General features: G+C 42.5%; 1 protein-coding gene across 1 annotated transcript in view; it reads left to right on the forward strand.

The window, feature by feature from the left end:
* The first annotated feature begins 4372 nt into the window (after positions 1-4372).
* Positions 4373-21753, forward strand: part of LOC106583702 (ceramide synthase 5) — a 138122-nt gene continuing 120741 nt past the window's right edge. Inside the window, exon 1 of the mRNA XM_082967691.1 lies at positions 4373-4862. Coding sequence (XP_082823817.1) covers positions 4690-4862 — 173 coding nt within the window. The 5' untranslated portion in view covers positions 4373-4689. The remainder of the gene's footprint in view (positions 4863-21753) is intronic.

Consider the following 21753-nt stretch of genomic DNA (forward strand, 5'->3'; position numbering starts at 1 on the left):
ACACTCCATTCCACAAGTCCACAAGTGAGGAGACACTGACCTGCACAGTGAGAAGAGCTGTCAGGTTTCATGGCCCCTGACAACGTGCCCCTAAGCAAATAGGTCCACAGGTCAGAGAGATTTTGAGAGGCCAGTTTATGGTACCCCTAGACTCTCAGGCACCACTCTTGGGGTATGGGGAATGGAGTGTGCAGATTGAAAGGGTTGCGAGGTGCTGATGAGTCATTCATAACAATGTACTTAATTGAACATCCGAATGACATGAATAAACCAATCTTATAACCTTTTCACACTACCGAGCCGAACCGAGCCAAGCCATAGTTGCTGGAACTGTGCCTGAAAGAACCATGTGAAAGATGGTATATGAGCCAGGACTGTACGGTTCAGGCAAGGTTGAAGATGACAGGTTAAGACAAGAGGATTCTAATATCCCATAACTCTTTGCATAAATGAGGAAGCGTTCTTAACAATGGGACTAGCTACGCTTCTTAGCAACAGGTGGTCCCATGAATCTGTTCATTTTCAAAAAGCTTCCATATGGAACCATAACTTGTCCTAACCTGGGTATCTTCAACCTAGGGTTTGGGTAGACCCTATAGTGTGGATCTAAAACTGTTATCCCCTCTATCCTTCCTCCAGGTTCCCCTTGTTCAACGCTGTCAACCAGATCTGTTTCCATGGACACCCCGTCAAAGAGTTCATCAGATGTTTACAGAACCACCCTGAACACATGTAACTGACTGAAGGATGCTGGGATGCTTTAGATGATGGAATCAGCCGAAGGAAGGAAGGAAGGAAGGAAGGAAGGAAGGAAGGAAGGAAGGAAGGAAGGAGATATGAGGAGCTGTTTGGATGATTGCATCTAACTCATCTCTGTTGAAAATGAATCCTAAGAACAGGGAGAGGAAAACATCTGTCAAACCTCCTTCCTGGGCTGCTGTAATAAAACATACCTCCTTCCTGGGCTGCTGTAATAAAACGTACCTCCTTCCTGGGCTGCTGTAATAAAACGTACCTCCTTCCTGGGCTGCTGTAATAAAACGTACCTCCTTCCTGGGCTGCTGTAATAAAACATACCTCCTTCCTGGGCTGCTGTAATAAAACGTACCTCCTTCCTGGGCTGCTGTAATAAAACGTACCTCCTTCCTGGGCTGCTGTAATAAAACGTACCTCCTTCCTGGGCTGCTGTAATAAAACGTACCTCCTTCCTGGGCTGCTGTAATAAAACGTACCTCCTTCCTGGGCTGCTGTAATAAAACGTACCTCCTTCCTGGGCTGCTGTAATAAAACATACCTCCTTCCTGGGCTGCTGTAATAAAACATACCTCCTTCCTGGGCTGCTGTAATAAAACGTACCTCCTTCCTGGGCTGCTGTAATAAAACGTACCTCCTTCCTGGGCTGCTGTAATAAAACATACCTCCTTCCTGGGCTGCTGTAATAAAACGTACCTCCTTCCTGGGCTGCTGTAATAAAACATACCTCCTTCCTGGGCTGCTGTAATAAAACGTACCTCCTTCCTGGGCTGCTGTAATAAAACGTACCTCCTTCCTGGGCTGCTGTAATAAAACGTACCTCCTTCCTGGGCTGCTGTAATAAAACATACCTCCTTCCTGGGCTGCTGTAATAAAACATACCTCCTTCCTGGGCTGCTGTAATAAAACATACCTCCTTCCTGGGCTGCTGTAATAAAACATACCTCCTTCCTGGGCTGCTGTAATAAAACATACCTCCTTCCTGGGCTGCTGTAATAAAACATACCTCCTTCCTGGGCTGCTGTAATAAAACGTACCTCCTTCCTGGGCTGCTGTAATAAAACGTACCTCCTTCCTGGGCTGCTGTAATAAAACATACCTCCTTCCTGGGCTGCTGTAATAAAACATACCTCCTTCCTGGGCTGCTGTAATAAAACATACCTCCTTCCTGGGCTGCTGTAATAAAACATACCTCCTTCCTGGGCTGCTGTAATAAAACGTACCTCCTTCCTGGGCTGCTGTAATAAAACATACCTCCTTCCTGGGCTGCTGTAATAACTAATAACCCCCTGTTCTGTTCCAACTGATTCTTCATGTATTATTGATGACTTTGTCACTAGGCATCATTTCAGTAATGTGTCAGTACTGTGTAGAAATGGTCAGAAAGACATTTTGTTTAGAACACCCATATCCCTTAGTCTTTAACAGGTGAATGTTTTTCTGGGAGGCGAAGTGGATGGATGTGCTTTGGAAGTAAAACTTCAAATAGTCTTAAAGAGTTTCCATTGTCAACATGAGAATGGCAGCTCTCTTGTGGAAGTTGCATTTTACATAGTCTGGCAATCCCACACAAAAACACATGAAAGAAATGCCTTGACACGCCTTTTTACACAGTCACTGGTTAATATTAGTCTTACTAACAGTTTCTGTTAACTTATGTTTCAACAAAGGACTTGAATAAACAACCGTTATTGACTGCTTATCCCTGTATGTTCTCTTTACTGAAGTAGCCTATGGCTTGCCTTGCTTATATGAATGGATTACATTTATTTTGGAATAAATTGTTCAAATAATTCCCACCTAATGTTTTGGACTGCTGTATACACAGTACTTCAATGGTTTGACCTGTGCGATGCTACAGTGTAAAGTGCAGGGGACCTTCCCACACATACATGCTATGCTCCCAACACCGCTCCATGTAAATTGATCTCAATCTGACTAGCCTGCTACCCTAAACTCTTCATCTTTACCTTTTTCTAGAGGGACTACTGCAACCTTTCTGATCTGCTGAGATGTGGATTTCTCAGTACACTAATCTGGGGCCAATTTAATATAATCAGAACACATGATTGTATCTTGTTCTGGAGCAAGGGAATAAGTATGTGTATTAAATCTGGCAGAATAATTAGCCCACTTAAATATTTACCGAGTCAATTTACTCCGAAACACTTTAGTAAATGTAGTGTGTATAGATTTTAAGGTATTCAGTAATCAGCATAGTATGTAAAGGTTCTGTAGAAGTCGGTGATGTATTCACTCACTTTTCACTTTCTCTTTTCAGATTTCTGACGGTTCCATTGGGCCAAAATCATGATGTGATTTCAAAATTAGTCTTGCATATACTGTAGGTTTATGGACAAATTACTAACTTGTTTCGTAATAACAGGCTTTGATAAACAAACGTTGTCGTTTTTCCTCCAAAACAGTTGACCACAGGAGCTGGTGTGATGTAATAGAATTATCAGAGTCCCTAGTTTACATGGTTTGCATAGTTATTAAGTCAGTGATCAGTGATTCTACACTTCACTTTACCCTCAAACTGATCGTCTCCAACAGACTCAATCCCTGATCATCGGAGGTTATAAAAATGGGGGCAATTAGGACAGTTAAAGGGGAGAGACAACCAGAAAATATAAACAATTCAAAATCAGAATATTGCTTAAAAAATTAGCACGTCAATAACTTGCTGGGACGCTCTTTGCAGAAAACAATATGTTCTGCAAAACCTGCAATTTAACATTAGATTATTATACATATGGGTATGAAGGGCATATTTATAAACAGAACATGTAGAGTGGGATTTGTAGACTATTTTCAGAACATAAATGGCTAGCATATTTTCATTAGCTATAGAAATAAAAACCCCAAAAACTTCTCCAACTCGGTTAAGACGGCAGTATATGGAGTATTTTTCTATCTCCACAAAGCGCAGGTTCTCGGGAACACTGTTGAATAGTTCACTGCCTCAATAGTTCTCTGCCTGAATCAGCCAGAACCATTTTTTAACGTCTTCTTCACCTAGCTCTCCTACAAAATATGAAGAACACATTGGTCGTGTGTGTCAGTGGATTCGTCCATTATTATGGCGATGCTTTCACATGTATTTTTTTTTACCAGACTGCGCCTCCGTTCTGTACGTGTGTTAATGAATACACATGCATTTGGGAATTGGCCATTTTGTTTGGAGAGGGATGTTGGCGCTTGCAAAAGCCATATCCTCAGCATTTACGTTTTTAGGCCTATGTGTATTTCTATAGCGAATGAAAATGGCTAATTTGTTTGGACATTTTCTGAGATAAAATGCCTATTATACCCATATAATGTTGATAACAGACAATGAATAAGTTAAATATTTATGTTGATAATGTCCTTAAGATATGCTACATTAGGCTATAGCGTAGGCTGCTGATGAGACAATTGTCGGCAAACATTTAATTTGAAGTCAAACCAGATGGTTGGAAATTGATTTTGGGCTAATTGAATAACTACGTTAGTTGATCATGGTACGCCCACCTGATAATTACAATCATGACGTTTCAGAACGTCTCCCGTGTAATACTATGGACGACCACTTGGTGGCGCCCTTCCATTATTGTTCAACTTTTAAAGTCCAGTCTGAGGGACAAGACCATTTTCTACATACATCACACATTCACCTATATTGGGCACATGATTTTAATCACGGATTATTATTGATTATCTCTTATTTTGACAAGAACGCTAGCTAGCTAGGTGGCTGCGGACTGGTAAAGTAACAGTATTCCATCAACGGTACCTCTGAATAGCGGGCGGGAGGTGGGGCCGTGGCCCATTTCACTTCCTTAATGCAACAACTCCATCACGTCAGGGGCACGAAACGGAGGGACGGCGGTGGAAACCTTTCTCAACTTTTTTCCTTGGGATATATTTATTTAATCGAAGCCACTTTTGGTGACTATGGCTGCTCTTTCAGCCTGGTTTTGGAACGAGAGATTTTGGCTCCCACATAATGTGACTTGGGCGGACCTTGCAGACCCAGCGCCCGGGGTGGAGTATCCAAAAGCCAGTCACTTGCTCTCTGCCTTACCGCTGGCTTTGGGGATCTTTGTGGTCAGAATACTATTTGAGAGGTACGTACTGTCTGTTTTTTGAACTCATATCATTACATTCATCAACTCTTTCATGAAGATAACACTCGCCCGGCCGTGCCAGTTGTCTTTGCAGTCACAAATACTACTGGAATATTTAATAATTGAAAGGAAGTGTACTTGGAATTGATTAAGAACCTAAGGTAATTTGGGAGGTTTGCCCACCCTAGCTAGCTAAGCTAACCTGTTGTCTGTCTGGTCGCCTGTCACTTCCTAATGAGAGCTCTGGAGCAAGACGACTCATTCCAGGTTTCTTCCAACTCATTTATGGAACAATCTTCAAAATGTTCTTAAAGTTTATGTTCTGGTGCCTCAAGGGCAGTTCAGAAAGATGATTGAGGACCTTATTACTGATGAATGTGTTTTGTTTTTTATGACCGTGTTTTTCTTTCTGTTTGCTATTTTGTATTTATATTGATGTGTGTATTTTCTGTCATTTAGACCTGGCTCTCAGTATGACTCCCTGATTAAAATAAAGGTTAAATCAATCAATGCAAACCATCGAAATAGATAAATGAAGTAAGTTCATTATCTGTTTGATGTAATAGCTTTGGCAGACACTCAGTGACTGTACATCAGAACTTGATGACTGTTGTCATGGCTGGCTATGGTCTGTGTTGTTAGGCAGTTATTACAGTCAACGTTACATCATTCCTCTGTCGTAGCTAGGCTACAACCCACCCCAATACACAGGTTGCCTGCAATTCAAACCAGGCCTGGCAATTATAGCTATACAACTGCTGGAGAGTAAACATTTATAACAGACCCTTGTCACTGAGAAAATGGGAATGAGAAAATGACACAGCATGGAAACGGTTTCACTTTTGAGAGTTTTAGGGCTTAGTTAGGTTGAAATCAAAAGACAAAGTCCTGTGATGATGAAGAGTTAAATTGTAGGCTTTTCATAGTGGCTCTGGATATTGTGGGCATTTCACCACATTGGTCATACTTTTAGTGCCCATTTTCATAAAGTGTCTCAGAGTAGGAATGATGTTTTAAAATAGGCATACATTTTGAAGATTGTATCAGTCTGGTCTCATAGACTACACGTAACATAGTTAATGTGAATCCGGGAAACTGTTTTGTTACATTAGACAGTAGGTTATCGTAACATATTGTATGAATTGCAATTTGTAACATATCATACGAATTTGAATGATGTCATCCACAAATTAATACATACCATATGAAATGTAACATATCTTACTAATTAGATGGAACCAGATTTACATTTACTATGTTACGTCTACCCCTGAGTCCAGGTTGGTTAAATGGACAGGTGGGACCTGATCCTAGATCACCTCTACTCTCAGATGCTTGATACCGCCCCAGATCTTCACAGTGCAAAGGAGATGGGCAGCTCAAGGGAAAGGGGTTTGTTTCTGGATGTAAGGGACCTCTATCCTTCCTCACCTCTATCCTTCCTCACTTCTCAGGAGAAATAAATCAATCAAATAAATAACATTTTATTTGCTGTGAATACAACAGGTGAAGACCTTACCATGAAATATTTACTTACAAGCCCTTAACCAACGATGCAGAATTGTTTAAAAAAAGTTAATAAAAAATAAATTTAAAAAGAAACACAATAAAATAACAATAACGAGGCTATATACAGGGGGTACCGGTACCGATTCAATGTGCGGAGGTACAGGTTAGTCGAGGTAATATGTACATGTAGGTAGGGGTAAATTGACTATGCACAGATAATAAACAGTGAGTAGCAGCAGTGTAAAAAAGGGGGTCAATGCAAGTAGTCCGGGTGGCCATTTGATTTATTGTTCAGCAGTCTAATGGCTTGGGGGTAGAAGCTGTTCAGGAGCCTTTTGATCCCAGAACTGGCACTCCGGTACCGCTTGCCGTGTGTTGGGTAGCCAACCACCACATTCACTTGGCACATAAACACAGCCACGAATAGAATAGACTTATGAGTACCAACTATGACATCTGTAGGAGGATTATATCTGTAGGAGGGAGTATAATCCTTCTGAGATATCTACTGCAGCACTCATCCTCCACATACAACACCCGTTCTGTCAGTCACATTCTGTTAAAGGTCCCCAAAGCACACACATCCCTGGGTCGCTCCTCTTTTCAGTTCACTGCAGCCAGCGATTGGAAAGAGCTGCAACAAACACTCAAAACTGGACAGTTTATCTCAATCTCTTCATTCAAAGACTCAATCACGGACACTCTTACTGACAGTTGTGGCTGCTTTGCGTGATGTATTGTTGTCTCTACCTTCTTGCCCTTTGTGCTGTTGTCTGTGCCCAATAATGTTTGTACCATGTTTTGTGCTTCTACCATGTAGTGTTTCTACCATGTTGTTGTCATGTTGTGTTGCTACCATGCTGTGTTGTCATGTGTTGCTGCCTTGCTATGTTGTTGTCTTAGGTCTCTCTTTATGTAGTGTTGTGTTGTCTCTCTTGTCGTGATGTGCGTTTTGTCCTATATTTATAAACTCAGCAAAAAAAAGAAACGTCCCTTTTTCAGGACCCTGTCTTTCAAAGAATTCATAAAAATCCAAATTACTTCACAGATCTTGATTGTTCACTGTTTCCCATGCTTGTTCAATGAACCATAAACAATTAATGAACATGCACCTGTGGAACGGTCGTTAAGACACTAACAGCTTACAGACGGTAGGTAATTAAGGTCACAGTTATGTAAACTTAGGACACTAAAGAGGCCTTTCTACTGACTCTGAAAAATACCAAAAGAAAGATGCCCAGGGTCCCTGCTCATCTGCGTGAACGTGCCTTTGGCATGCTGCAAGGAGGCATGAGAACTGCAGATGTGGCCAGGGCAATAAATTGCAATGTCCATACTGTGAGAAGCCTAAGGCAGCGCCACAGGGAGACAGGACGGACAGCTGATCGTCCTCGCAGTGGCAGACCACGTGTAACAACACCTGAACTGGATCGGTACATCCGAACATCACACCTGCGGGACAGGTACAGGATGACAACAACAACTGCCCGAGTTACACCAGGAACGCACAATCCCTCCATCAGTGCTCAGACTGTCCGCAATAGGCTGAGAGAGGCTGGACTGAGGGCTTGTAGGCCTGTTCTAAGGCAGGTCCTCACCAGACATCACCGGCAACAACGTCGCCTATGGGCACAAACCCACCGTCACTGGACCAAACAGAACTGGCAAAAAGTGCTATTCACTGATGAGTAGCGGTTTTGTCTCACCAGGGGTGATTGTTGGATTTGCGTTTATCGTGGAAGGAATGAGGGTTACACAGAGGCCTGTACTCTGGAGCGGGATCGATTTGGAGGTGGAGGTGTCCGTCATGGTCTGGGGCGGTGTGTCACAGCATCATCGGACTGAGCTTGTTGTCATTGCAGGCAATCTCAACACTGTGCGTTACAGGGAAGACATCCTCCTCCCTCATGTGGTACCCTTCCTGCAGGCTCATCCTGACATGACACTCCAGCATGACAATGCCACCAGCCATACTGCTCGTTCTGTGAGTAATTTCCTGCAAGACAGGAATGTCAGTGTTCTGCCATGGCCAGCAAAGAGCCCTGATCTCAATCCCATTGAGCATGTCTGGGACCTGTTGGATCAGAGGGTGAGGGCTAGGGCCATTCCCCCGAGAAATGTCCAGGAACTTGCAGGTGCCTTGGTGGAAGAGTGGGGTAACATCTCATAGCAAGAACTGGCAAATCTGGTGTAGTCTGAGGAGGAGATGCACTGCAGTACTTAATGCAGCTGGTGGCCACACCAGATACTGACTGTTACTTTTGATTTCGACCCCCCCCTTTGTTAAGGGGCACATTATTCAATTTCTGTTAGTCACATGTCTGTGGAACTTGTTCAGTTTATGTCTCAGTTGTTGAATCTTGTTATGTTCATACAAATATTTACACATGTTAAGTTTGCTGAAAATAAACGCAGTTGACAGTGAGAGGACGTTTCTTTTTTTGCTGAGTTATATATATTTTTTTATCCCAGGCCCCTGTCCACACAGGAGGACTTTTGCCTTTTGGTAGGCCGTCATTGTAAATAAGAAATTGTTCTTAACTGACTTGCCTAGTTAATTAAAGGTTAAATAAAAAATCTGTAGTAGGATTATATCTGTAGGATCATATAATATTTAGCTTCTGGTTTAACCTTTACCTTGGAGGTAGTAGATACCTGTCAGAAGGTGAGTGTAGCTGGTACAGGAAATCAGGCGCAGGAGAGCAGAATGAGTGAGCAACGTACTTTAGTCAAAAAAACAAAGGCACAAGGTAACAAATACACTTGACCAATAACCAACGGTAAACATTACGCACGGTGAACACAGCACCTGCCGAAAAACCAGCCATCATGAACCGAACTGAACATAGAAACAATCACGCACAACAAACATGGGGGAAACAGAGGGTTAAAGTTCATGAACATGGAATTGGATAATGAAAACCAGGTGTGTAGAAAATAAAGACAAAACCAATGGAAAATGAAAGATGGGTCAGCGATGGCTAGAAGACCGGTGGAGTCGACCGCCGAACGCCGCCCGAACAAGGAGAGGAACCGACCTCAGCGGAAGTCGTGACAACACTCTCATATATCCATTACATAGTTGAACCTTTTCTCTGTGAGGAGAGGAGTAAGCAATAACCCGTTTGAGAATGTTTTGTCCTAAAGCACGTCCGGGTTTAAACCTCTTCTACTGGACATGTTGGGATAAGGTTGGCCGCCTAATATCCTAAATGATGTAAACAGTGCATCCTTTAGTTCACTCAACATCTCTTTACAGTCTCCCTCACGTACACACACCTCTAGGCTACATTATTTTAGTAGTTTAATGAATGTTTTTCAACTGTCATACAGACAGACAGCAGCTAGCTTGCCTGACTTGCTCAGGTGACCCCCCCATGCTCTCAGATAGTATGACGGTCACAGGATTTACAAGCTGTTGTAGCGTTGCCTCTGTCTCTTGGCAGCAGACCTGGCTTCTAATAGGATACTATTGGAAATAATTGCAAATACTTTCTTTGGGCTTGATTGAGCTTGTCTGCCTTAATTGACCAATAGAAAAGTCCTAAAACTGCAAACACAAAGATTTCTGCTTGGCAGCAGGGCCCAGCACAGGGTTTGTGTATTTAAATGTTCTGGTCCTGAGGAAGAACAGGAATGTTTTGACTTGTCTTTTATGTCTCTTCCTGTTGCCTCTTTTTATATATATATTTTTTAATTTAACCTTTATTTAACTAGGAAAGTCAGTTAAGAACAAATTCTTATTTACAATGACGGCCTACCAAAAGGCAAAATGTCTCCTGCGGGGGCTAGGATTAAATATAAAAATAAATTAAATAAAAATATAGGACAAAACAAACATCATGACAAGAGAGACAACACAACACTACATAAAGAGAGACCTAAGACAACAACATAGCAAGGCAGCAACACATGACAACACAGCATGGTAGCAACACAACATGACAACATGACCATAACATGGTAGCAACACAACATGGCAGCAGCACAACATGGTAGCAGCACAAAACAGGTTACAAACATTGTTGGGCACAGACAACAGCACAAAGGGCTGTGCCTCTGGTCTGATCATCCATTCCTGTTCAGAAGACCATTTGTAGTAGGAGTAACCCTCGGAAGACCATTTGTAGTAGGAGTAACCCTCGGAAGACCATTTGTAGTAGGAGTAACCCTCAGAAGACCATTTGTAGTAGGAGTAACCCTCAGAAGACCATTTGTCGTAGGAGTAACCCTCAGAAGACCATTTGTAGTAGGAGTCACCCTCAGAAGACCATTTGTAGTAGGAGTCACCCTCAGAAGACCATTTGTAGTAGGAGTAACCCTCAGAAGACCATTTGTAGTAGGAGTAACCCTCAGAAGACCATTTGTAGTAGGAGTAACCCTCAGAAGACCATTTGTAGTAGGAGTAACCCTCGGAAGACCATTTGTCGTAGGAGTAACCCTCAGACTGTCCACTTTCCAACCGAGATTACAGGTAGCCTATCAAGGATATACAACCTGGATAAATAATTTTACCAAGTCTACACTAGGCAATATCTAATAAAGCTGTTGCGTACCAGATTCACAGGACTGCAAACAGAAAAAACGTTCTCATTTCACCCACTGTCAGCTCCTAATTGTTTGCTGTCTGACTCTTCACTCAACGATGGATGCTATAGGCCTAAATTCATCGAGCTAGATAACAGATCTCTGTTGATGGCTCCATCAGTCAGAGTAAGCTACATACTAACATTTAACATCTCTATAATCTATCATCCCCGAGGCTTCAATGCACATAATACATAAGGATGTAAGTTACATTAAACTTTTGTGTCCAAATCATTGTTCACGCTGAATTCATACAGGGGATTTATGAAGGACAGATGGCGTAAACTTAACACTAGACTGTAAAGCAAACTGAGATTTGAAACAATAGCCTGGCCTATGGTGTAAACACCAGTGGTGTAAAGTACTTAAAGTAAAAATAATTTAAAGTACTACTTAAGTAGTTTTTGGTGGTATCTTTACTTTAATATTTATATTTTTGACAACTTTTACTTTTACTCCACTAAATTCCAAAAGAAAATAATGTACTTTCTACTCCATATATTTTCCCTGACACCCAAAAGTACTAGCTACATGTTGAATGCTTAGCAGGACAGGAAAATGGTCCAATTCACGCACTTAAAGAGAAAATCCCTGGTCATCCCTACTGCATCTGATCTGGCTGAGTCACTAAACACAAATGCTTTCTTTGTAAATGATGTCTGATTGTTGGAGTGTGCCCCTGGCTATCTGTAAAAAAAAAGACAAAAAGAAAATCGTGCCTTTTGGTTTGCTTAATATAAGGAATTTGAAATGATTTATACTTTAACTTTTTATACTAAGTATATTTTATAAATTACATTTACTTCTGATACTTAAGTATATTTAAAATCAAATACATTTTTACTTTTACTCAAGTAGTATTTTACTGGTTGACTTTTACTTGAGTCATTTTCTATTAAGGTATCATTACTTTTACTCAAGTATGACTATTGGGTACTTTTTACGCCACTGGTAAACACTGATAACTAAGCTAGTTTATCCTATGGTGTAAACACTGTTAATTAAATAAAATAAAATCGTATTAGTCACATGCGCCAAATACAGGTATTTGGATGCACTGTTTACATTCTTTTATTTATTTTATTTCACCTTTATTTAACCAGGTAGGCAAGTTGAGAACAAGTTCTCATTTACAATTGCGACCTGGCCAAGATAAAGCAAAGCAGTTTGACAAATACAACAACACAGAGTTACACATGGAGTAAAACAAACATACAGTCAATAATATAGTAGAAAAATAAGTCTATATACAATGTGAGCAAATGATGTGAGATAAAGGAGGTAAAGGCCAAAAAAAGGCCATGGTGGCGAAGTACATACAATATAGCAATTAAATCACTGGAATGGTAGATTTGCAGTGCAAGAAAGTGCAAAGTAGAAATATAAATAATGGGGTGCAAAGGAGCTCAATAAATAAATAAATACAGTAGGGGAAGAGGTAGTTGTTTGTGCTAAATTATAGATGGACTATGTACAGGTGCAGTAATCTGTGAGCTGCTCTGACAGCTGGTGCTTAAAGCTAGTGAGGGAGATAAATGTTTCCAGTTTCAGAGATTTTTGTAGTTCGTTCCAGTCATTGGCAGCAGAGAACTGGAAGGAGAGGCGGCTGAAGGAGGAATTGGCTTTGGGGGTGACAAGTGAGTAATACCTGCTGGAGCGCGTGCTACGGGTGGGTGCTGCTATGATGACCAGCGAGCTGAGATAAGAGGGGACTTTACCTAGCAGGGTCTTGTAGATGACCTGGAGCCAGTGGGTTTAGCGACGAGTATGAAGCGAGGGCCAGCCAACGAGAGTGTACAGGTCGCAGTGGTGGGTAGTATATGGGGCTTTGGTGACAAAACGGATGGCACTGTGATAGACTGCATCCAATTTATTGAGTAGGGTATTGGAGGCTATTTTGTAAATGACATTGCCGAAGTCGAGGATCGGTAGGATGGTCAGTTTTACGAGGGTATGTTTGGCAGCATGAGTGAAGGATGCTTTGTTGCGAAATAGGAAACCAATTCTAGATTTAACTTTGGATTGGAGATGTTTGATGTGAGTCTGGAAGGAGAGTTTACAGTCTAACCAGACACCTAGGTATTTGTAGTTGTCCACATCTTCTAAGTCAGAACCGTCCAGAGTAGTGATGCGGGCAGGTGCAGGCAGCGATCGGTTGAAGAGCATGCATTTTGTTTTACTTGTATTTAAGAGCAGTTGGAGGCCACGGAAGGAGAGTTGTATGAAGCTTGTATGAAGCTTGTCTGGAGGGTTGTTAACACAGTGTCCAAAGAAGGGCCAGAAGTATACAGAATGGTGTCGTCTGCGTAGAGGTGGATCAGAGACTCACCAGCAGCAAGAGCGACATCATTGATGTATACAGAGAAGAGAGTCGGCCCAAGAATTGAACCCTGTGGCACCCCCATAGAGACTGCCAGAGGTCCGGACAACAGGCCCTCCGATTTAACACACTGAACTCTACCAAGACTATTGAGTCTGCCGATGAGGATGTGGTGAATGACAGAGTCGAAAGCCTTGGCCAGGTCAATGAATACGGCTGCACAGTATTGTTTCTTATCGATGGGGGTTAAGATATCGTTTAGGACCTTGAGCGTGCCTGAGGTGCACCCATGGCCAGCTCTGAAACCAGATTGCATAGCGGAGAAGGTGCGGTGGGATTCGAAAAGGGCCGGTAATCTGTTTGTTGACTTGGCTTTCGAAGACCTTAGAAAGGCAGGGTAGGATAGATATAGGTCTGTAGCAGTTTGGGTCAAGGGTGTCCCCCCCTTTGAAGAGGGGGATGACCGCAGCTGCTTTCCAATCTTTGGGAATCTCATACGACACAAAAGAGAGGTTGAACAGGCTAGTAATAGTGGTTGCAACAATTTCGGCAGATAGTTTTAGAAAGAAAGGGTCAAGATTGTCTAGCCCGGCTGATTTGTAGGGGTCCAGATTTTGGAGCTCTTTCAGAACATCAGCTGACTGGATTTGGGAGAAGGAGAAATGGGGAGGCGGGGTAGGGGTAGGGGTAGCCAGGTGGAAAGCATGGCCAGCCGTAGAAAAATGCTTATTGAAATTCTCAATTATAGTGAATTTATCGGTGGTGACAGTTTCCTATCCTCAGTGCAGTGGGCATCTGGGAGGAGGTGCTCTTATTCTCCATGGACTTTACAGTGTCACAGAACTTTTTTGAGTTTGTGTTGCAGGAAGCAAATTTCTGCTTGAAAAAGCTAGCCTTGGCTTTTCTAATTGCCTGTGTATATTGGTTTCTAACTTCCTTGAAAATGTGCATATCACAGGGGCTGTTCGATGCTAATGCAGAACGCCACAGGATGTTTTTGTGTTGGTTAAGGGCAGTCAGGTCTGGAGAGAACCAAGGGCTATATCTGTTCCTGGTTCTACATTTCTTGAATGGGGCATGCTTATTTAAGATGGTGAGGAAGGCATTTAAAAAAAATAACCAGGCATTCTCTACTGACGGGATGAGGTCAATATCCTTCCGGGATACCCAGGCCAGGTCGATTAGAAAGGCCTGCTCGCTGAGGTGTTTCAGTGAGCGTTTGACAGTGATGAGTGGAGGTTGTATGACCGCTGACCCATTACGGATGCAGGCAATGAGGCAGTGACCGCTGAGATCTTGGTTGATAACAGCAGAGGGGTATTTGAGGGCAAATTGGTTAGGATGATATCTATGAGGGTGCCCGTGTTTACGGCTTTGCGGTGGTACCTGGTAGGTTCATTGATAATTTGTGTGAGATTGAGGGCATCAAGTTTAGATTGTAGGATGGCTGGGGTGTTAAGCATGTCCCAATTTAGGTCACCTAGCAGCACGAGGTCTGAAGATAGATGGGGGGCAATCAGTTCACATATGGTGTCCAGAGCACAGCTGGGGGCAGAGGGTGGTCTATAGCAGGCGGCAACGGTGAGAGACTTGTTTTTAGAGAGGTGGATTTTTAAAAGTAGAAGTTCAAATTGTTTGGGTACAGACCTGGATAGTAGGACAGGACTCTACAGGCTATCAGGAACTTGAAGCTCTCAACCTGCTCAACTACAGTCCCATCGATGAGAATGCGGGCGTGCCTGGTCCTCTTTTTCCTGTACAGTCTTGACCAAACGTTTTTGGAATGACACAAATATTAATTTTCACAAAGTCTGCTGCCTCAGTTTGAATGATGGTAATTTGCATATACTCCAGAATGTTATAAAGAGTGATCAGATGAATTGGAAAAGGACCAGCTGACATCATGTGAGTGATTCTCTCGCTAACAGGATTTGAGCCATAAGAAGTTAACGGGATTGATTTGACAACATCCGGTGAAATGACAGAGCGCCAAATTCAAATGAAATTACTATAAATATTAAACTTTCATGAAATCACACATGCAATACACCAAATTAAAGCTACACTTGTTGTTAATCCAGCCAACGTGTCAGCTTTCAAAAAGGCTTTATGGCGAAAGCAAACCATGCGATTATCTGAGGATAGCACCCCACCAAACAAACACAGACAATCATAATTCAACCCGCCAGGCGCGACACGAAACTCAGAAATAAAGATATAATTCCTTCCTTACCTTTGACGAGCTTCTTCTGTTGGCACTCCAATATGTCCCATAAACATCACAAACGGTCCTTTTGTTTGATTAATTCCATCGTTATATATCCAAAATGTCCATTTATTTGGCACGTTTGATCCAGAAAAACACCGGTTCCAACTCGCGCAAAATATCTCATAAGTTACCTGTAATCTTTGTCCAAACATTTCAAACAACTTTCCTAATACAACTTTAGGTATTTTTTTACGTAAATAATCGATACAATTTAAGACGGGATAAATGGTGTTCAATAGCGGAGGAAAACAAAGTGAAGCGTGCTTTCAGTTCACGCGCCTCAACCACAACAGTACACTTCACTCGACCCTCGTTCTGAACAGGGCTACTTCTTCATTACAAAAAGGAAAAACATCAACCAATTTCGAAAGACCGTTGACATCCAGTGGAAGCGATAGGAACTGCAAGCAACTGCCTTAGAATTCTAGATTCCCATTGAAATCCCATTGAAACTTGAGGTCACTCTCTTTTTTTTCCTGGGTGGTTTGTCCTCGGGGTTTCGCCTGCCAAATAAGTTCTGATATACTCACAGACGTTATTCAAACAGTTTTAGAATCTTCAGTGTTTTCTATCCAAATCTACTAATAATATGCATATCCTAGCTTCTGGGCCTGAGTAGCAGGCAGTTTACTTTGGGCACACTTTTCATCCGGACGTGAAAATACCGCCCCCTAGCCTAGAGAAGTTAACACAGGTGTGAGTGTTGACGAAGACAAGGCTGGAGATCACTCTGTCATGCTGATTGAGTTCGAATAACAGACTGGAAGCTTCAAAAGGAGGGTGGTACTTGGAATCATTGTTCTTCCTCTGTCAACCATGGTTACCTGCAAGGAAACACGTGCCATCATCATTGCTTTGCACAAAAAGGGCTTCACAGGCAAGGATATTGCTGCTAGTAAGATTGCGCCTAAAGCAACCATTTATCGGATCATCAAGAACTTCAAGGAGAGCGGTTCAATTGTTGTGAAGAAGGCTTCAGGGCGCCCAAGAAAGTCCAGCAAGTGCCAGGACCGTCTCCTAAAGTTGATTCAGCTGTGGGATCGGGGCACCACCAGTACAGAGCTTGCTCAGAAATGGCAGCAGGCAGGTGTGAGTGCATCTGCATGCACAGTGAGGCGAAGACTTTTGGCCTGGTGTCAAGAAGGGCAGCAAAGAAGCCACTTCTCTCCAGGAAAAACATCAGGGACAGACTGATATTCTGCAAAAGGTACAGGGATTGGACTGCTGAGGACTGGGGTAAAGTCATTTTCTCTGATGAATCCCCTTTCCGATTTGTTTGGGGCATCTGGAAAAAAGCTTGTCCGGAGAAGACAAGGTGAGCACTACCAGTCCTGTGTCATGCCAACAGTAAAGCATCCTGAGACCATTCATGTGTGGGGTTGCTTCTCAGCCAAGGGAGTGGGCTCACTCACAATTTTGCCTAAGAACACAGCCATGAATAAAGAATGGTACCAACACATCCTCCGAGAGCAACTTCTCCCAACCATCCAGGAACAGTTTGGTGACGAACAATGCCTTTTCCAGCATGATGGAGCACCTTGCCATAAGGAAAAAGTGATAACTAAGTGGCTCGGGAACAAAACATCGATATTTTGGGTCCATGGCCAGGAAACTCCCCAGACCTTAATCCCATTGAGAACTTGTGGTCAATCCTCAAGAGGCGGGTGGACAAACAAAACCCCACAAATTCTGGCAAACTCCAAGCATTGATTATGCAAGAATGGGCTGACATCAGTCAGGATGTGGCCCAGAAGTTAATTGACAGCATGCCAGGGCAGATTGCAGAGGTCTTGAAAAAGAAGAGTCAAGACTGTAAATATTGACTCTTTGGATCAACTTCATGTTATTGTCAATAAAAGCCTTTGACACTTATGAAATGCTTGTAATTATACTTCAGTATTCCAAAGTAACATCTGACAAATATCTAAAGACACTGAAGCAGCAAACTTTTTGGAAATTAATATTTGTGTCATTCTCAAAACCTTTGGCCACGACTGTAATCCACAATCATCTCCTTTGTCTTGATCACATTGAGGGAGAGGTTGTTGTCCTGGCACCACACTGCCAGGTCTCTGACCTCCTCCCTATAGGCTGTCTCGCCATTATCGGTGATCAGGCCTACCACTGTTGTGTCATCGGCAAACTTAATGACGGTGTTGGAGTCGTGCCTGGCCGTGCAGTCATGAGTGAACAGGGAGTATAGGATGGGACTGAGCACGCACCCCTGAGGGGCCCCTGTGTTGGGGATCAGCGTGATGGATGTGTTGTAGCGGGGCAGGGGAAAAAGAGGGAGAAGCATCGGGGATAGTTGCATTAGAAGGGGTGGGAGATGAGGAAATGTTGGATGGGCAAGGAGGCATGGCTGAGTCAAATAGGAATCCTGACTTAATGAAGTGGTGATTAAAGAGCTCAGCCATGTGCTTTTTGTCAGTAACAACCACATCATCAACATTAAGGGACATGGGCTGCTGTGAGGAGGAGGGTTTATTCTCCAGGTCTGTATCCATTTTCCAGAACTTCTTGGCATTAGACACACAGAGAGAGAACTGCTCCTTAAAGTATCTAACTTTGGACTTCCGGATAGCCTGAGTGCACTTATTTTTCATTTGACTGAACGATAGCCAGTCAGCCTGAGTATGCGTGTGCCGAGCCTTTCGCCAAATGCAATTCTTTACGTGGAGTAACTCTGCAAGATCACAGTCGAACCAGGGCCTGAATCTGTTTTTAATTCTCATTTTCTTTATGGGGTGTGTTTGTTATCCTTTTAGGGACAGACGCCTCACCAATATCCAATGGTAGAGTGTGGCGCGAAACACAAATACCTCAAAAATGCTATAACTTCAATTTCTCAAACATATGACTATTTTACACCATTTTAAAGACAAGACTCTCGTTAATCTAACCACATTGTCCGATTTCAAAAAGGCTTTACAGCGAAAGCAAAACATTAGATTATGTCAGGAGAGTACCCTGCCAAAAATAATCACACAGCCATTTTCAAAGCAAGCATATATGTCACAAAAACCAAAACCACAGCTAAATGCAGCACTAACCTTTGATCTTCATCAGATGACACTCCTAGGACATTATGTTATACAATGCATGCGTGTTTTGTTCAATCAAGTTCATATTTATATCAAAAACCAGCTTTTTACATTAGCATGTGATGTTCAGAACTAGCAAACTTCCGGTGAATTTACTAAATTACTCATGATAAACGTTCACAAAATACATAACAATTATTTTAAGAATTATAGATACAGAACTCCTTTATGCAATTGCGGTGTCAGATTTTAAAATAGCTTTTTGGCGAAAGCACATTTTGCAATATTCTGAGTAGATAGCTCGGCTATCACAGGCTAGCTAATTTGACACCCACCAAGTTTGGTGCTCACTAAACTCAGAATTACTATAAGAAAAATTGGATTACCTTTGCTGTTCTTCGTCAGAATGCACTCCCAGGACTTCTACTTTTAACAACAAATGTTGTTTTGGTTCCAAATAATCCATAGTTATATTCAAATAGCTCCGTTTTGTTTGTGCGTTCAGGTCACTACCCGAAGGGTGACGCGCGGGCACATTGTGTGACAAATAAATTCTAAATATTCCATTACCGTACTTCGAAGCATGTCAAACGCTGTTTAAAATCAATTTTTATGCTATTTTTCTCGTAAAATAGTGATAATATTCCAACCGGGCGACGTTGTATTCATTCAAAGGCTGAAAGAAAAAAATGGAGTAGTCTCGTGGACGCACATCTCCAGTGTCACTGTTCCCAGGCTAACCACTAACAAATTATCCTGCTGTTCTTCGCCCAGAGACAGCAGACACCCCATTACACTTTCTGGCGCCTTCTGAGAGCCAATGGAAGCCTTAGAAAATGTCACGTTACAGCACAGATGCTGTATTTTCGATAGAGATGCTACAGAAGGACAACAAATTGTCAGACAGGGCACTTCCTGTATGGAATCTTCTCAGATTTTGGCCTGCCTTATGAGTTCTGTTATACTCACAGACACCATTCAAACAGTTTTAGAAACTTTAGAGTGTTTTCTATCCAAATCTACTAATTATATGCATATTCTAGTTTCTGGGCAGGAGTAGTAACCAGATTAAATCGGGTACGTTTTTTATCCGGACGTGAAAATACTGCCCCCTATCCCAAACAGGTTAACAATACCACAGAAAATATCAAAAGAGAAGGTCCAAGCTTCTTCAACAGAGGGGATAAAGCTGATTCTATACCATTTTACAGAGGCCAGTTCATGAAGGAAGGCTTGCTCATTAAAGTTTTTTAGCAAGTGTCTATGACAAATCAGGACAGGTCGTTTCACTGAGCAGCCATTACGAACACAGGCTGTAAAACAGTGATCACTAAGATCATTACAGAAAACACCAGACTTAAACCTATCAGGATTATTTGTGAGGATAACATGGAGGAGAGTAGCCTTTTCTGGGTGTTTTGGAGTCATACCTTGTGGGATTGGTGATAATCTGAGAAAGATTTATGGAGTCCCATTGCTTTAGGACTTGGTCAGGTGGTTTAAGCATGTCCCAGTTTAGGTCACCTAGCAGGACAAATTCAGACTTAGTGTAAGCGGCCAGGTGAGAGCTTAGGGCAGGTAGGGTACAGGCCGGTGCTGATGGGGGACGATAGCACTCAGAAACAGTCAACAAAGAGCTATTTGAATGTTTTTAATGCTTAAAACCAATAAATCAAATTGTTTGGGGACAGACTTGGTGGAGACAACCGAGCACTGAAGGTGATCCTTGGTAAAGATTGCCACTCCCCCACCTTTGGAAGATCTGTCTTGCCGAAAAAGGTTATAACCAAAAAGGTTAATATCAGTATTCAAAACACTCTTCCTTAACCATGTCTCAGTAATGACCAACACATCTGGATTGGAGCTGTTAACCCTCACTTTCAATTGATCCATTTTAGGTAATAAGCTTCTAGTGTTAACGTGCAGAAAACCAAGGCTTTTACAAGAGCAGAAATCAGTGAAGCAGATATCAGAACACAAGTCAGAATTGGGGCTGGCAACAGTAGATGGGCCAGGGTGTACATGCACATTTCCAGATATCATCAACAGTAATACAATCAGGGCACGGCAGAGGACAGGGAGAGCTCTGCAGTGCTGATTTATGACATCTGAATGTGCATCAGATGGCAACAAGATCATATTGTACAGCAATTTCATCAGGTAACATGAATACAAAGCCGGCAAGAGGTGGTTAGAATAGGATGGGAAGCCAAAAGTCTGTGTAACCAATAGAGAGTCAGAGTCCCGATTGTGGGAACAAACATAGTCTGTCCCCCGGTTGGATAAAGAAAGTTTGAAGTCAACAAAGTATGCCGGAGTCATGAGACAAATAGCAAAATGCACAAGGAAAAAAAAATAAAAAAAAAAATAATATTATATATATATATATATATATATATATATATATATATATATATATACTGCTCAAAAAAATAAAGGGAACACTTAAACAACACAATGTAACTCCAAGTCAATCACACTTCTGTGAAATCAAACTGTCCACTTAGGAAGCAACACTGATTGACAATAAATTTCACATGCTGTTGTGCAAATGGAATAGACAACAGGTGGAAATTATAGGCAATTAGCAAGACACCCCCAATAAAGGAGTGGTTCTGCAGGTGGGGACCACAGAACACTTCTCAGTTCTTATGCTTCCTGGCTGATGTTTTGGTCACTTTTGAATGCTGGCGGTGCTTTCACTCTAGTGGTAGCATGAGACGGAGTCTACAACCCACACAAGTGGCTCAGGTAGTGCAGCTCATCCAGGATGGCACATCAATGCGAGTTGTGGCAAGAAGGTTTGCTGTGTCTGTCAGCGTAGTGTCCAGAGCATGGAGGCGCTACCAGGAGACAGGCCAGTACATCAGGAGACGTGCAGGAGGCCGTAGGAGGGCAACAACCCAGCAGCAGGACCGCTACCTCCGCCTTTGTGCAAGGAGGAGCAGGAGGAGCACTGCCAGAGCCCTGCAAAATGACCTCCAGCAGGCCACAAATGTGCATGTGTCTGCTCAAATGGTCAGAAACAGACTCCATGAGGGTGGTATGAGGGCCCGACGTCCACAGGTGGGGGTTGTGCTTACAGCCCAACACTGTGCAGGACGTTTGGCATTTGCCAAAGAACACCAAGATTGGCAAATTCGCCACTGGCGCCCTGTGCTC

This window comes from Salmo salar, chromosome 22 (genome assembly GCF_965601325.2).
Source record: "Salmo salar chromosome 22, fSalSal1, whole genome shotgun sequence".
NCBI lineage: Eukaryota > Metazoa > Chordata > Actinopteri > Salmoniformes > Salmonidae > Salmo > Salmo salar.